At 39.3% G+C, this 18,304-nt stretch overlaps 1 protein-coding gene across 1 annotated transcript in view; it reads left to right on the forward strand.

Annotated features, from left to right (window-relative positions):
* Positions 1–258: 258 nt before the first annotated feature.
* itgav (integrin, alpha V) overlaps positions 259–18,304 on the forward strand; it is a 36,067-nt gene continuing 18,021 nt past the window's right edge. Inside the window, exons 1-13 of the mRNA XM_077216161.1 lie at positions 259–773; positions 1,331–1,467; positions 4,359–4,450; positions 7,483–7,597; positions 7,935–7,996; positions 8,318–8,363; positions 12,104–12,226; positions 12,429–12,473; positions 13,299–13,342; positions 13,442–13,498; positions 13,930–13,982; positions 17,512–17,717; positions 17,983–18,174. Of these exons, the coding sequence (XP_077072276.1) occupies positions 607–773; positions 1,331–1,467; positions 4,359–4,450; positions 7,483–7,597; positions 7,935–7,996; positions 8,318–8,363; positions 12,104–12,226; positions 12,429–12,473; positions 13,299–13,342; positions 13,442–13,498; positions 13,930–13,982; positions 17,512–17,717; positions 17,983–18,174 (1,339 nt within the window). The 5' untranslated portion in view covers positions 259–606. The remainder of the gene's footprint in view (positions 774–1,330; positions 1,468–4,358; positions 4,451–7,482; positions 7,598–7,934; positions 7,997–8,317; positions 8,364–12,103; positions 12,227–12,428; positions 12,474–13,298; positions 13,343–13,441; positions 13,499–13,929; positions 13,983–17,511; positions 17,718–17,982; positions 18,175–18,304) is intronic.

Consider the following 18,304-nt stretch of genomic DNA (forward strand, 5'->3'; position numbering starts at 1 on the left):
AATTCTAACATTAGGCCTACGTAAATTTTCACTTTAAATAAATAAACCTATATGTTTGTTTATTGTTGACGGAATTTAATACCGATATGCATTTGTGCCGTTCTTGACACATATTTACGCTGTTTAACTAGTTCTACATAAAGCACAAGCCTTTTTAAAACAATGATTAGTATTGGCTGGAATCACAAATATTTTATGGCATTTTTAAAATGTTTACCAGTTCATGCCCATTTAAGTCATGCAGGCGATGAACGCTGCGCAGAAGTTTCTCATGACGTCACGGTGACGTTTCAGTAGGTTGGTTTATTTTCACTTCCTGTTCAGTGGGACATCCCGCGGCTCCATCCGAGCTGGACTACATCAGTGTCCCTGTGTCCTACTTTATACTTTTGCTCCCATTTTACTGGACAGGCTGGAAACGAATGAACTTCTATTGCAGCGGCCCACCTTCAATAATGTAACGGACCTCTCCGTGACTTGTTAGTGTGAGTGTTGTTATGGAGTGCGGAATCAGTGGCGATCATATGTAGGCTACTGCTGTTCAAGACATCCACCCACAAACAGCGCGATCTCCATCTACTCTCATACTCTACAGAGACACAAAACATGGGCAAACATCTCATCTGCGGTTGGCTTTGGGCTCTAGTGGCTCTTTTTTACTGGAAACGAGCACTTTCCTTTAATCTGGACATTAATAAACCCTCAGTTTTCTCTGGACCTCCAGGAAGTTACTTTGGATTTTCTGTGGCTTTCTTCAATCCTGATAATAAACAGTGAGTAGATGAAGTTGTGTGTAAACCTAGTAAGGTGGCGAACTAACAGACAAACTTGTTTGGATATCATAGGTCCCTACTGTATTGTTTTTTATAATATTATTATTATTTATTTTTTTGTGATGAAGATGAATCTCAAGGATGCATGGATATTCTGAAAGAAAAATGTACAGATAACAACGCAGATATATATATATATATATATATATATATATATATATATATATATATATATATATATATAAATAAATAAAAGGGGACCGAGCCTCTCAGTGGCTGGTCCTGATCTCTGGAATAGTCTGTACAGCTCGGACTGCTGAAATAGTTAAGTCGTTGCTTAAGACCCACCTGTATTCCTTAGCTTTCATTTCGAGTTGTGTTTTGCTACTGTGACTATTGTGCTAACTTGAGTGTCTGTGTGTGTGAGTGTGTGTGCACGCGCTTATAGTAATGAATAATATCTATTATATATAATTGAAACAAATATATATATGTACATTTTAAAACTATATTTAACAAAACTAACAATTAAAAACACACTTTCCCTCTGATTCCAGATTAAACATACTGGTTGGTGCACCCAGGGCAAACACGTCTGATCAAACCCCATCGGTAGTCACTGAGAGGGGCGCTGTCTTCAGCTGTCCTTGGCAAAAAAGCGGCACATGCACACAGATTGAATTTGACAGCACTGGTAAGACACAGCACTGTGTTTTCAGCCATCATAGTTTAATCTTTGCTCCTCCATGCTGTTATTTAAAGCTTTTTTGTGTATTGATTCACATTGCATGCTAGTGAAAGAGGTAGGGTTTGTCAGAGTTATTATAGGACCTTCTGAGTAGCCTGTGGCTCTTTAATGATTTATTTGGTCATTTATCAGCTTTGCTCTAAATATTTTCAATAGGTGGAGGGAAAATAACAGGAGAGGGAGCCTGGGGTCGTTTCAAGGCTCATCTAGGATTGTGCGATTGTTATTACAAAGTGTTTTGAATTTGAATTCACATGCTTGTCAGTGTCTTGCAAAAGACAATGGAGTTGCTTTATTATTCATGTGCTGGCCTACTAACTAGATTGCAGATGTAAACAAACAATCTTCACACTAACAGGACTTTGTTCAGGCTTATATGTGTACTTGAGTATAGGCACCGTTTCTTGTGCCAGATCTCATTGGCATTCAGCGGTGGTTATAGACTAGTCTTGCCTGATTTACCCTGCCAGCCAAGCTGGATTGCTTCAAGAGGAACTACCAGACAAACAAAAAGATCTTCAGTTGGATTATCTCAGTGTGTTTCGAGTTCTCACCAACAACTGAACTACTCCTATATGTGTTATTTTAACCCTTAAAGAAGTTATTGGGAAAAGAACCATGTATAGAGTAGCTTTAGTTTAAATGATGCTGTACATCTATGGCAGAGTATGCAGAAAAGCTTGGAGTATATAATAATATTTAGTGATATAGCTATGTTATGTATATTTACAATATATTGTTTTAATTTATGCATTTATTTATTTATTTGTATTAAATTCCAAGCCAAATGGAATTAGAATTTTTTTAATGACAATGTAGATTTAGTATATTTATTTATACAATTTAAATGCCAAACCAAATAGATTTGGGGAATTTTGTTTGAAAAAATATTTTACAATATATATTTAAGTTTTAGTAAATGCCAAAGTCATACAGTTAAATGGTCTGTGGTTACTGACAAAGACTATAGAATAACACTCTTAAAGGGACTTTGTTACTGCCAAACTGTAAGTATCTGTTATAAGTGTCTGAATACTTTTTGGGGCTACCATATTTTCCATTGACCTCTAAGATTTTATTAGTTTTCTCTTGCTTTCTTTGTGCACTTACTGCACTACTGTAGTGTTTATATTTGTTACTCAATAACTAGTACTGCATGAAAGAAGCTTAAACATTCTTCTGTTAAATAACTGCCAAAGTATAACTGTGTCCTTACATGTTTTTACTGTGAATGACTTGTCCATACAATAGTGTTCTCTGTGCTGGCTGTTTGAGGAGCAGGCACAATCTAGATTAGAGAGAAATTTCAGAAGTATGAGATGGAAAACACTGTGTGGATGTAAAAACATTAATGCTGAACTATTACAGCATGGTTACACAACTGTGTTTCCACGGGGCCTTTGTACTGTCAACTCCCCGTTTGTGCTGTTTGGCAATAATTAAGTGCTTAATTCTAGTAAAGCCTGGGTGTTGTTGACCAGCTGTATGACTGTGTTGACCATGAGAAACACTGGGAAATTCCCAGCTCAGTAGCAGAGAATGATGAGCAGCTGTGGCTTCCTGAGGCTAAGACTGTGGTTGAGATGAACCAAGGCCGCAGGGAAGGGATATCTTTCTTGGCTGTGTGTGTGTGTGTGTGTGTGTGTGTGTGTGTGTGTGTGTGTGTGTGTGTGTGTGTGTGTGTGTGTGTGTGTGTGTGTGTGTGTGTGTGTGTGTGTGTGTGTGTGTGTGTGTGTGTGAGGCCTGCTAAACCCTACATTATGGGCACAAAATGTCCCCACAAAGATGGTAATATCTGAAATCCTTGTCCTTGTGGGGACATTTTTGGTCCCCATGAGGATAACAGCTTATAAATCATACTAAGTGATGTTTTTATGAAAATGTAAAAATCCAAAAAGTTTTCTGTGATGAGTAGGTTTAGGGGTAGGTTTAGTGTAGGGGGACAGAATATACAGTTTGTACAGTATAAAAATCATTATGTCTATGGAAAGTCCCCATAAAACATGAACAAACAATGTGTGCGTGTGTGCGCGCCTGTGTGTGTGTGTAAGTGTGCGCGTGTGAGAAGTGGGTGTGTCTGTTTTGCACTCTTGATGTTTTAGAGTGTAATCTCTTCCTTGCTGTCCACTTTTTTCTGCATCGTGGCCGATTTGTAGATTGTACAATCTTTCGAATTTTTGTGCTTTTGTCAATTTCCCATTCATTTCCTATGGTCAGTTTATATTAATAAACCGGTATAAAGACCACAAGTTACACGATTTTTCTAATGAACACTGAGCCTGCTCGAATCAAGCATTTTTTTGTGTTAACATTCCAAATGCCGTAAAAGTCACCAAGTTTCGGACCATTCCGATCAAGCTGTGATTTAAAATATAATTCAGTCAAAAGTAACCGAAGAACACCAGTAAATCACTGACCTTTCTGCTGAAGCTCTGAAAACAGCTTTTCATTCACCACGTTCTACAAATATTCCATGCCTTGTGTGTGTTTATGAAGTTGTTTTGCTAATTCGATTATGTCATGAATATTCGTCTGTTCATTCGTCTGTCCATGTTCATGACCTTGGATTGAACTTCAGATGGTTTGGTAATGAGGAGGATGAGAGAGTGCGGTGTTGCATATCAGCTCAACTTTTTGATCTATGAACTCAGATGCTTTTGTCATATCAGTCCTTTTGAAATCAGCTGGAATTAGAGGAACACGCAACTGGATGAGATTGTAGTGATTAGAAGAGCTGTGTAGTCTACTACAAAGGACAAGATGACAGTCTGAAGAATCTAATTAACTGACTAACTCATATTTCCCCATTCCCCCTTCCTCTGTCATTCCCATCACAGATGATAGGAAGAATCCCAATGGACAGCAAATGGAGTTCAAGTCGAATCAATGGTTTGGGGCCACTGTGCGTTCCTCTGGGGACCATATTCTGGTGAGTGAGGGTGCACGTGTAGAAATTTGTTCTGAAATAAGATGCATACATTTTATAAAATGTCAAATCAATTGATCGCGATTAATCGTAACTAACATTAAAGTTTGTGTTTACATAATATGTGTGTGTGTGCGTATATATACACACACATATGTATAATCGAATTTATATATACTTTATATATGTCTGTCTGTTATATATTTATACACATATATACTGTAAATGTGTGTATGTACAGTATATACACAGACATGCACACACATATTAATTGATTTGACAGCACTAATATATATATATGGTCGCTGTTAAAACGGCGTTTGTTTGTTGGGGTGCGTGTTTCGTAATGGGCCCACTTACTACAGTTAGAACATCTCCAGTCACCTGAACTGAAGAGGGGACTGAGAGAAGTGCATGAGCTTTCTGCGAGGGAGGTCCGGTTGCGGCAGGACTTAAACCCTCTCTTGGGGCGCCCTAAAGCCGAGCTTGAATGCTTGGGCAGAAAGTGTCGCATGGCCTGCAACGATTTCTGCGCCTCAGTGAACCGCTCAGAGAATCCCTTCACCGCTGGGCCGAAGAGGCCGGTGTTGGAGATTGGGGCATCGAGGAAAGCAGTTATGTCCGCGTCGTTGATCTCCGTAAGGTTCAGCCAGAAGTGGCGATCCAGCACAAACAAACTAGCCATACCTCTGCCGATCGCCTGGGCGGTGGTCTTGGTGGCGCGCAGGGCCAAGTCAGTCCCCAAAGGCCTCCGGGTCTGGGCCAGTCTCATCGATAGAGCGGAGGAGCTTGGCCGGAAATACTTGGAGGATTGCCAAGGTGTGCAAAGCCGATGCAGCCTGGCCGGCGGCGGTGTAAGCGTGACCGGCGAGGACAGATGTCGTTCTGCAGGGCTTGGATGGGTGGACCGCCTTGGTTCTCCGTCTGCTAGAGGTGGGCGGGCAGAGATGCACGACCACAGCTTTCTCTAAGGGGGGCAACGTGTTTTAGCCCTTCTCCCCAGCGCCATCAATAGTTGAGAGCGTTGCGGAGGCAGATGTCTTTAAGTGAGCCCAGTAAGGGGCACACCATGATTTGGTCAGCTTGTCGTGTACCTCGGGAAAGCAGGGTGCTGGTCTTTGACGAGGGGTCTGCTGACGCCCTGTCAGAAACCACCCGTCAAGATGGCTTCTGGTGGGCTCCTGAGGCAGGGACCACACGATGTCGAGGTCTGTGACAGCTTTAGTGAGGATGCAAATAAGTTCAGCGTCTCCGCTCGCTCTAACGCCATCTCTGCTGGCTTGGGATTGAGGGTCGGGGTCAACTATCAAGCCCAGCCAGTCTTCTCCCTCAGATGCAGCCAGGGACAGGCTGTCGTGCACCAAGGGGTCTCGCGAGGAGAGAGCGAAGCATGTGGGGACTGGGCCGGCGTGGGCTCGCTCGGTTCAGGCATCCTTTGGTGTCGTCGCTTCTTCCAAGAGGAGAGCTAGCCGCGAGCGCAGGATGGAGATGGGCAGGCTCTCGCAGTGCGGGCATCCGCCATTGTTAAGTGCAGTCTCTGCATGGGCGAGGCCCAGGCATAGGGCGCACTCGCTGTGTCCGTCAGTTTCATGCAGAAAAGCTCTGCATGAAGTGCAGCCGGAACACGGGATTTGAAACAATGCCGTAGAAAATTCGTTTTTTTCAGCTTCTAGAGTGTCGCAGCGGCGAATACTCACAGAAGTAGCAGAAAAAGCATAAAAGGCTTCTCTTGCCGGATAGCCGCAGGTTAATGGCAATTCAGGGGAAGGCAGCGTCGAGTTGAAGGTGTTGATTCAGGTCAGCTCGTTCTGCTGCGAAGGCTTGGAGATCAGCAAAGAAGGTGTTTGCTGAAGAAGATTAATTCTGATTCTTTGGCGAAATGGTCTGCTTATAATAGGCATAAGCCACGCCCATTCTGACGAGGTCTGACGCGCCCTTGGTGCGAAGCGACTCGATTGGTTCACGCGACTCAGCAGCCTTGCCATAGGTTCGTGCAGTTGCTGTAGCACTTTCAATGAGCGAGCTAGACGCTCTGCTCTGTGCTCCCTGTGCAGCTGCATTGCGTTTTAAAATAGCTTCAATATTCTTAAGAAAAGGAGTTTTCCCACTGCATATAGCTATGCAATGCAAATTAAACGTCCTCGAAAGGGAACGGAAAAAAGACGTGGGCAGTGGAATGGGGAAAAAGCGCAAGGTCTCGAGACTCGTCTTTTAAAAGTTGAACTTATTTTAACTTGAGTGACACGTTTTTAGAACGTCGTGTCGTGCATGAGATGGTGCAAAAGACACAAGACTCGAGCGCAACGTCATACATTGAAAAATAAAGTAGCGCAGTGAAATGGAAAAACGTGATTTTCCGGTACAGGATGAGAGCTTATTAATTACGGAAACGATTATTTATTTTTATTACTAATTATTATTTTAGTTCCGTTAGTTTTTCAGTAACTGTTGTTAGTTTCGTTTAGTTTTAGCTTTAGCTTTTCATTTATGTTGAAATTTGTCATTTATTTCAGTTTACGAAAATGTTTTTTGACCAATAGTTTTAGTCTTAGTTTCAGTTTTCATTTACGAAAGTAACTTGCTATGTACCAAATGAAATGTTGTATGAACCATTTATGTTAAGCATGGTCTGAAAATCTACAGAGGGATTTGGAAATTTGAGTCTAAAAAAGTATGTAATTTTGAAATTGAAAATGTGTAGGAAGGAACCCTGTTTACATTGACCCTGGGATGTCCTTATTGTTAAGCCCTGTTGTAAATTATAAACATGATTCTATATTAAAGAAAATCCTAGATTAAAACAAGTCAGATATCAAATTGAAATTAAATATTCTTTATTGTATTGTTGTAAGAAGCTGCTACTTTTATTTAAAAGTACTTTCATCTTGACTTTCAATGTTGATATGGCACTAAACATAATTGTTTAAAATAAGTCTTGCTGTAATATGTCAGCAAATATTTCTCAGCATATGGTTTAGAAGAATATAATTCCGACTCGTGTACTGATCTGCACATAAATTTTTCTCTCTCTTCAGGCATGTGCACCTCTCTACCAGTGGAGCACGTATGGATTCTCAGAAAGAGAGCCTGTCGGTACATGTTACCTAAAGAAAGGCAATAGCATTGTGGAATATTCGCCCTGTCGCTCTAGTATGTACTTGAATACAGCTCTTTACCTCACCTCAGGCTGCTTATGCCCTTATTGGGTCATATCTAATATCCTCCCTCAAAAATGTCTTGACTTTGATTAATTGGATATCATACTTGTGTTGTGTATCATCTCAAACACATAAATGGTTTTAAGACATGTCTAAGTTAACACATTATTCAAAGTCTGTGTGCCAGTTGTCATATGGTTATGACAGTTCCTCTGTATGAAGTTGGTCACCTCTTTCTCACCCTTCCTTCATGTTGATACTTCCTCAAATCTATATCTGCTAGTAGTTCTAGCTCTATATTTGCTAATAATATAATTTTTTTCCATCAGAATCAAGCTCACCTGAGGGACAAGGATTTTGTCAAGCAGGTTTCAGTGCTGATTTTGTGAAGGTATTTTTTTTTCCACCGAAATTTGCTCCCTTATATATATTTGTGCATTTATTTTTTACATTTATATATATATATATACACAATTAATATCAAACCCCGCTATATCTGATGTTTTACCATTTTTGACTTGGCATTTATTTTTCTGAAATGTTTTATTCAAAAAGTGTGCTGGTGCTTTTCTTGTCTTGGTGCTATTTTTTTTACACTTAAATTTTGATATGCCGCTTTTACCCTGCTGTTTATGTTTATTGTATTTCCCGTTATTGCACAAACTTGTGCCGAATGAACCAAAACATGTTTTTTTTATTTTATTTCCATCAGAAGAACCGTGTTGTTATTGGAGGACCAGGAAGCTTTTATTGGCAAGGTAAACTGTTTTATTTTATTATCCTTCTGTGAATGGCACTGAAAGGGGAAACAACAATGTGCTCCGTCAGGACTTTTTGGTGACTCAGAGACTGTCTGCTGTGTCTTGCTTCCAAGGGCAAGTTCAAATATATCATTGACACAAAACAGGGCAGTGAATGTTTACGCAACCTCAACAATACTTAAAAAATTTACAAATGTGTCTCGGGTCCTCGCCTGTGAGAGAAATGCTGCTCAGAAGAGAGGGATCTGTTTTAAAGTCAATAAATAATGCAGAATCATATGCTGTCTACTGCAGTGGAGATGAGTCGGTGGTTTCATTGAAATGTTTTGTGTTGTAATGTGATGTTGAAAACCTTGTTTACTGAGTCCACAGATCTGTTATGACCTCATAGGGTGGGGTTATTTTAGGAACCGTGCCCAGAAAAGACATTTAAACACATCTTTCATGAATTTCATGACCTGCGGTGATCGTTATTAAAAGTACATTTTAAAGGTGTTTTTTGTTTTTTGTTACTGTGTTTAGTTTTTCTGCTGAGTGTCTCTTTTGTATTGGTATGATAATTATACTCCCTGCTGAGAGTAAAATGCTTTCAGTAATGTGAATGTGATGGTGTGATTGATAGTAATTTAAGCTAACCATGGTCAGATTTGAAGTAAGTCTTCAGTGTTAGAAAAGTGGTTGAAACTGTAAGCTGAATTGTTAGTTACTTTGTTAGGTACAAAACAATTCTACATCATAATAACTTTGTAATTAAATAACTTGAGTTGTGGAGATTTAAAAAGTAGTTTTAAGCAGAAACTTAATTATTTTGCTAAGAAAAAAGTAACTTATGTGGGGGACTTTTGTGTGTGTGTGTGTGTATATATATATATATATATATATATATATATATATATATATATATATAATTATTTCATCAATTTTTAGTGGTACATTTAAATGAATGGATTGAAGGAACTGATTCACTGAAATGAACTTGAGAGGCCATTTGAGGAAAGTGTGTTTGCTTCACTCTTTATTGCATCAGCTCTCTCGGTTGTAAGGCTGTGAGAGCAGTATAATGTAATGACATTTTTTTGATTGATTTGCTGTTTTGTAAAATCTGGTCTTGTTAAAAATATATATTTGCTTAAAAAAGCTACATTGTTTGAACAAACTGAAGCACACTTGGCAGGTTTGGTTTGATTAAAACGAACGCTCTCGCTCTGTTAGTGCGTTTCATTCGAAAGTGAGAACTCTGCCTTTCGAACCCTGGTGTGCACCAAACAAGCGGACCAAGATTGCCAAACTCTGGTGTGGTTCGTCAGTTCGGTCCAGGCGTCAGAAACGCTGTCTTCTTGCAGCAGATCTTCGTTTGTGACTCCTTTACACATCTTATAAGCTCTTCACGAGTTCTCAGCTGGTCAAAATGCCATCATATGTAGACTACGTGTATACAACGAGGGTATTTAGCCCAGTACACAGCCTTGTTTTGGATTTTTGATAAGTTCCATCGCAAAATTCTTTTTTTTGTATCTTTAGGTTGATACGTGAAAATGACAGTGTGAATGCTAAGCGAACCAGGACTAAATTTATTATTTTCTTTTTTTGGTTCGGACCAAGAGAACTGAACTACAAGTGTGTGAACAACACACCTTGAAAGTATAGCATCATGACTTGTAGTTAGTTATTCCCTAACACTGAAAGTCTGTAAAGATTACAGACCATAAAAAGACTATCAAAATGCACATACAACCATATTAAAAAATATAGCTGCAAGCAGCCATTACCGGGGCCAAGCGCAAGAAGCGGCAACAGATGCCATTATGGGTGGGAGTGGCAGACCAGCTGCAACAAGGAGCAATTAAAGACATTTTAAGAGAATTTTGGCAAAATGGCTGAAAAATCATATACATGAACTAAAAATATGATTTAATGGTTTATCACTTTTGAGAAATAGGTGGCGCAGTTACAAAATAAATGTGATGTGGTCAGAGTGAGGTGAAAATGAGACATACACAGTTTGGTGTCAAAATGTGAAGGCATTGCAGAGATAAAGACTTAATAGTCATTTTAGCATTTTTGGAATTTTAACTTTTGACCAACAGGTGGCGCTATCTCAATCTTTTGAGTACCTTCAGGGGATGGTGCTGGTGGCAAATTCTGAGTTTCATAATATTACAGCAATGCATTTGTTAAGTATAGCATTTTACACCACAAAACTGTATTGAAGTCATTGGGAATTTCATGTTATGTTCTATTATAGCGCCACCAAGAGGCAAAATCGTACAATTTTTTTCATGTGTCCTCAGAATGAGCCCATACATGTGTGTGCCAAATTTGGTGAAAATATCTCAATTCGCTTCGTAGTTATAGACGTTTATATGAAAAAACACGTCAAAAATGACTGAGACGTGACTTTGATTGAATTTTACTACCCCGTACTGTCAATATTTGGGCATTAGCGTTTAGCCAGCAGCGTTTAGCCAGCGACCTATGTTTCCAAACTTCTGACGATGGTTTTGTCTCGATCGGACTAACGGTTTCGAAGATATCGGCAAATGTTTTTTCAAGCGCTAAATCACAATACTCCACAACCCGTGAGACAAAACCTAGCATGTTTGGTATCTGTGGACTCGGCAAGGATTCAGGAACCTAACAAGATGACTCCCGTGAAAATAAGTCAACCACACCCAGAGTTATAAGCATTTGAAAAATAAATTTTACCACTAGGTGGCGCTGTTTCGAAACTTCTCAGGCTCCTTCAGGGCATCGTACTGATGACCCATACTGAGTTTCGTAACAATTCGTTCATGCATTCAGAAAATACAGCATTTTAGCACATAATTCAAAATGGCCGATCTGGGAAAATTGGATATCAGTCGACTCTACATGACGCCCTGAATCTAGCGGGGCCACTTTTATGATTTTTGGGCAAACCGTTCAGAAGTTATGAGCAAAAATAGCCATTTTCTGTATCTCCGGACCAGTAGGTGGCACTGCGTCGAAACGCACCAAGTAGCCTCAGGTTATGCTTGTGATGACATGTACCAAGTTTGGTCTTAATACGATAAAGCGTCGCGGAGATACAGCCTTACGTCTGTTTTCGCAAGCACTATATAAAATTTGTTTGTACGTTTATCGAAAACGGTTTGACGAATCAACTTGAATTCCATAACTTTTGGTCCCCACTACCTGAAGATGATCTGGTGCAATTTTGTTGAAAATCGGACAAACCGTCTAGGACGAGTTCGAAAAAGTAGGTTTTTTGAACAATTCAAAACATGTTTTTATAACGGAAAATTACGTCACAGGGTGCAATCGAATTGTCATGAGCTCAGGAATCAGAGGAAAAAAGAATTTTGTTGATAGGCCGCTAGAGGCAATGAGTTAGAGACACCAAAATTGGTGTATTTAATGTTGGGACTGTCATCTATCAGAATGTCAAATCAAAACAACTTTCCCGCAAACAGTTCTATGGGCTGCCCAGTAAGAAGAAGAAGAAGAAGAAGAATTACAATAGGAGCACGCACCTTCGGTGCTTGGCCCCTAATATTATTACATGATTTTACTTTTTGTTGAATGTTTTTACTTTTAACGTTTACATGTATGCATATATTGGCACTGCTTCTTTCTGTTTTGCTTAACATCACATGCAGGTTCAAGACATCTATTGCTTGCACACTTAATTTCCTGTAGGTATAAAAAATGTTTGCTTCTTGTGTTCTCATAAATGTTTTTCCCCCTTCTTTTTCCAGGTCAGCTGATCTCAGATGACATCACTGAGGTCATCAATAGATACACTAAGGAGTTTTTTACTCCTTACAGTAACCAGTTATCAACCAAGTCAGCCGGGGCTCAGTATGATGACAGTTATTTGGGTAAGCCTTTTTGCATCTCTTGTTTTAATGTCTTTTCAAAGTTGTAATTATTTTTTACCTGTAAATCAGGAGCTCAATATAATGTTGGGTTGCACATGTAATGAATGTTTGTGTGCTTTGAGTTGCTGTGATAAGAATGTACAAAGCAAACAAGCAGAAATGCAGTGCAGATATTTATGTCATCGTTGAAATTCTGTCTTAGGTTACTCTGTGGCTGTTGGTGATTTTAATGAGGATGGTGAAGATGGTAAGACAATTCGATATGTTTCATTTTTTGAAATTACAATAATAATGTATTTTACAGTGATTTTTATTTATTTTTGTATCAAATTTGAGCCTTAGTGAGCATAAGAGATTTATTTAAAAACATTAAAAAAATATTATTGACCACACACATTTGAATCAGGTAGTGCAGTTTTAAAGGGTAAGTTCGGCTTTTTACAAGTAAAGCCCTGTTTTAAGATCGTTTCTGATGAAATCGAACGGTTAAGATTAAAATTTGGACACATGCTGCTGTCCCGAGAATTTTAGGTTTTTGTGTTAGCAACAACCCCCCCACCTATACAAGGGTTTCATAGGTGCCTTGGAACAATCATTCATATAAACGCATTAAACTTTAGTTTACAAAGACGTGAAACTCACCGAGTGGTCTGGGGTGTTCACTGATATGCTCACCTAAAAATTGCTGCAAAAGATGCTTTCCTATGAAACCATTGTATAGGTGGGGGGGTTGTTGCTAACACAAAAACCTAAAATTCTCGGGACAGCAGCATGTGTCCAAATTGTAATCTTAACCGTTCGATTTCATCAGAAACTATCTTAAAACAGGGCTTTACTTGTAAAACGCCGAACTTACCCTTTAAGCAGCCCACAGCCATGAGTTGTCTGTCTTGATTGAGCTGTTCTGACTTGCTCTAAATACCAGCCCCAATGCATTGCATTGCAAACTGAAGTAGTGCATTATAGGAATGCCTTAAATCAGATGTTTCTATGTAAATGGATCAAGAAGCTTCATTGCTGAATGAAAGCATTGTTGTGTCCAACTCATTTTTAATTCTTCCTGCCTCCCTAGATTATGTCACAGGAGTTCCTAGAGGGGAGAAGGCTCTTGGTTATGTGAGTTTAATACTATTTTTGGTCAGGAATCTGACAAAAACCCATAAAAGTGATGCAACCCTGCTTGAAGCAGCTCTTTGTCTGGTTTTGTCTTGTTAGGTCAACATTTTCAATGGGAAGAACATGGAGTCTATGTATAATTTCACAGGCACACAGGTGAGTGTCACAAAAATGTTTACACCTCTTATACGAGCAGTTTTGCCTGTGAGCAGCCTGCAGGTCACATGACATGCCCAATCTTGTGGTCATGGCACAGTTATGTTCAACATTTGTTTACGAGCAGAGAGTTCATGTCCTAAATCCACTCCCACATCTGGAAGCTATTGACAGCAGTGTCGCCAGCACTCAAGAACGAGAAAGGAAAAGAGCATGAGGGGTGGCATCGACAGGCCCATGTTTTTGGATAATTGTGATTGCTGCAGTTGTGATACATCAACAGTTAATCAAGCAAGAGTCAACACATGGTTTAACAGAGATTTATGAGTCCAAGCTCAAGAAATGAATCTATATTACCGTAGGCGGCACCACCAAAACCAGCAATAATAATAATTAAGAATAATTATTTCTTTTTTTTCTGTCCACATTAGATGGCTGCTTACTTTGGTTATTCTGTAGCAGCCGTTGACATCAATAATGACGGGTAAGTGATGCTATAAACTGTTTGAAAACTGCTGTTTAATGTTTTCCTCACCGAAGGGAGGTTGAAGATTTATACACACATAAACAAGCTTCTTTTAAGTTCTTTTTCAATCTATTCCTTCAAGAAAGTCCATTCCTGGAATAATGGATACTTTAAGTAAATTGAAATGTTTAACTTTAAATTTTTCTCAACTGGCATTTCTTGGTCATGAAAATGATTTCAAAACTGACTGCTGAATTCAGTTTTTGTGAGTCAAAAGCACTCTAAACCTGACCTTAGAGAAATCAAGCTCACATACATTAAAGGGACAGTTCATTCAAAAATTAAAAATGTCCTACTTTACTCACCCTCATGTTGTTCCGAACCTGTTTGACTTACTTTCTTTTATGGAACAAAAAAAAGATATGTTTTAACTGTTTGTTTCCACTCAATGAAAAGCTGTGGGGTCTAAAAGACATTAGACCAAAACACACTATCCCATTACTGTCCCTTTAAGGGTAAAGATAATAATATCTTGCCCTTTGTCTTGATGCATTAAGTTAAGTTAAAGAAACTCAGAAAAATAACAACTTGAATAAAATGTGTATTTAATTTTTTTTTCACTCCAACAATGCTCTGGAAACCCACAACACAGGGTTATTATAGTTTTGCGCTATTGATTTTGTTTAGATAGTGTGAAAACTGTGATTGGTTTAGTTTTTTAAGTGTTCTAAAGCTTTAGTTTTTCTGTACATTTTAGTTTTTAATTTAGTTTATTAAGACTTTGTTTGAAAAAAATATTTTCTTCACATTTAGTTTTCTTTTTCTATAAAGCTAAATGGACTTTGACATGAAATGAATCTTTAATTAACTATAAAAAATGCATTTTATTTTAATTATAATTAAATATTTAAAGTAATTAAATCAACTGACAGAACTAATTTTAGTTTAAATTGACTTAAACATGCAAGTTTAGATTTTTTTATTTTTTGTTGAAAAATACAATATAACATCAAGAATAAAATGCTTAATGCAATATGTTACCTTATTCTGTTCGATTCATTCTTACTTGGAGGATGTTGTTGCAAGACTACGATCCTCTGCCAGAAACATCAGGTCGATCTTCTGCTGTCCAGAATCAGGTGGTTTGTCTTCGTCTGGCATCTCAGCTGAGACCTGTCCTCTATGGGTGACCCTACCAGTAGTTGTGAAGTACCAGTGGCGTAGCTCTCAGCATCACTGATGCACACAAGCCCTCACAGCACGTCAAGCTGCAAACCGTGTGAGGGACCCTAACCTTCCCTAACCTACAGTAACTGCTTAAAAGCAACCATATCAACCAACCACTCTAAACATCCTGACAACCACATCAATGCATGAAAAACCTGTAAGAAGAGTCCGGCAACAGCAAAGCAGCACGTTAACAACCGCACAGAAAACCATAGTAAACTCATTTCAAGCAAAGGAAACCATCCAAAACATCCTGACAGCCATGTGGCAAAGCACCAAAAACCAATCAGAACAACTTCGGAACCGCGTATCAATGCTTTGACAATCACCAAAAACATCCAAACAACTACACAACAATGTGCACAAAACTTACTCTACAAAATTATACTTACTCCCTAACTATATACAGTATTTACATGTGTCGGTCCGGCTGTGTGATACTCCGGGCTTCATGTGACACTGTGATGACTCAGTGTCTGGGCTTCTTTCTTCGGGGTTCCTCAGGCAGGGGCTCTTCACTGATGTCCACGTGGATTCGAGGAGCGAAGCTTCTGCTGGTTGTGGAGAAGCTCTCGGTGATCAGGACACGTCCATCAGGATGCTCCGTCTCCACCAGTGAAGGGCAGTTGAGTGTCTCCCACAGTCGCTGCTTGATCTTCAGTCCTAGTTTAAGACTGTAGGGACGCCGCCGACCGCTGCGTGTCTTCATCATGGGCTCCACCACAGAGCGGTCGATGTCCTGGTAGGCCTGTACGCTGTAGCCGTGGATGGAGACAGGCTCTTCCTGCTGACACACGCACACTGAAGAGACTGAGACCGCTGGACGGATGTCGGGAAGGACAGCAGCGTTCTTCAAGTAGCGCTCTTCCAAACCTGTGGGTCTTTGAGCTTTGGCAGAGATACAGCTGTAAGTGTGATCTAACCTGACTAACCTTACAGCTGCCAGCTGTGAAAGCTCACAGGGGTCTGCACTGGAAGAGACGTCCTCCACCAAGAATCCCCTCAGGTGTTTGGGAAGAGCCCTGGTTCTTCTTGACCGACGCTGCTCCATGATAATGAATCAAAAAGAACTACAAAGACTGGAAAAATCACTAAGAATTAACAAATTGGAGAGTTGTGAAGAGCTTGCAGCAAGTGTGATAAGGCTTCAGAAACAGTTGTGTTAATTTCAAAAATCAACTCAAGCTACTGGACTAACATAGAATGTTGAGGATCATTTAAATGTAAACAACAATTGATATCAGCAGTAAGTCAATTAGAGCAGCATGAGCTTTATGATACATGAACTTATATGCTTCTCCAATTTTCATTTTCAACTTTGTTTACAGTTTCATAAATGTATATATCTTCCTAATCTGTGTCTGTGTGTAGTGTCTGCTAGGCCAGCATCACTATTTGGAACTGCTCTGTTAGTGGTTCATGAAAGAAACTGTGCTTTTGAATGAATCTTTCAAGTGAACATACCATTATTGTTCACTTTCTAGTACTCATATAATTTCTTTAAGTGTCTTTTCAATGAAGCATACAACTGCTTTGGTGGCTTTTTCCCCCTGTCTCCAAAGAATGACTTAAGTGTAAGCAAATACTCTTACTATTTCAGCTACAGTATATATTTTTTAATAAAATGGTAGAAATTGCAGTAGTTTGCTTTTCTGAATTATGCCAGTGTTTTGAGTCTGAACGAGATTTGGAGTGGCATTGAAGGAACAGAGATTCATGATTTAATTGAATTTGTGACATCATTTGTGAATAAAAATGTGACTGAATGAAAGCAGGCATATCATTCACTCAGTTCAGCAAGTAAGTCAATCTTCTTTATCAAGGAGAGAGAAATGACTCAACGTTTTGTGTGCGTTCACCTATGTTTTGGACATTTTAATGTTTTTTTTTTAATGCTTTTAATCTTAATTCTTTTTTTCTTTTTTCTTTTTTTAGAAACCAGTTGAGAACCACTGCTTAAAATTATATTAGTCTACACAATCACTTTTTATGACCCTGTGCCAAGTAAACCTAACCTAAATCAATGCACAGGAAATGAACTAAAATCTGAACATTGTGCAACAGTGAAGATAAAGTTTCCTAATAAGTTGCTCTGTGACTGAACTTGTTGACCATTTTTGTGTTCAGAAAGGCCCTGTTTTTACAGTGTGCAAAAAGCTTTGGTTTTGATCAGCTTATCTGTTTCAGTACTGTGCACTTATTACGATCACTTCTGTGACATATTCAGTGATTATTTTCAATATGAATTTCCCTGTTGGTGTATGCTGGTGAATTTGCTGTGATCTTTTCCAATAGGATAAACCTTTTATTCTCCCTGCAGGAAGATGGATTTGTTGGTGGGGGCTCCTCTGTTCATGGACCGTGGCTCAGATGGGAAACTGAGGGAGGTTGGTCAGGTCTATGTCTACCTAGGAAAAGGTGGCTTCACCTTCAACAGTGTCATCAAACTCACGGGCTCTGAGATCTATGCTCGATATGGAAGCTCAATCTGCAGTGTGGGAGACCTCAATATGGATGGATATAATGGTACTTTTTTGACTCTTCTCATTTTATTCATTGTATTTGTGTGATGTGTTTTCTGCATCATCAGACAAGACAGAACATACATAGTAATTTGTGGTCATGGTCATAAGCTATTGTCATTGTCTTCCTTGCCTCATCATGGAACAGTAATCATAACTCATGAGCTTTTTGAGCAATGGCTGTACTGGCATATATAAAACAATACTGCCCATGGCATTTACTCAATAACCAGACCGGTTTTATATTTAATCCCTCTGTATTTTCTCAGATGTGGCTATTGCTGCCCCATATGGTGGGCAGTTCCACCGTGGCCTGGTGTACATCCATAACGGGCGTCCCACAGGGCCGAATCCTGTGGCCTCTCAAGTTTTAGAAGGAACATGGGCGTCTGCTTCCATGCCTTCTAGCTTTGGTTACGCCATGCACGGAGGCACAGATGTTGATCAGAACGGATACCCTGGTTAGATTTCAACACTCATTGCTGTTGTACACATTCACTCATTTTCTCCAGTGTTTCACAACTAATAAGATCCTGTCACCTAAATTCCAAGTTACTTCTTCTCGTTTACTCTTCTCATTCTCTTTCTCCC

The sequence above is a fragment of the Siphateles boraxobius genome, unplaced genomic scaffold (genome assembly GCF_051911475.1).
Source record: "Siphateles boraxobius isolate OS27281-9 unplaced genomic scaffold, OSU_SipBor_1 7, whole genome shotgun sequence".
In the NCBI taxonomy this organism is placed as follows: domain Eukaryota; kingdom Metazoa; phylum Chordata; class Actinopteri; order Cypriniformes; family Leuciscidae; genus Siphateles; species Siphateles boraxobius.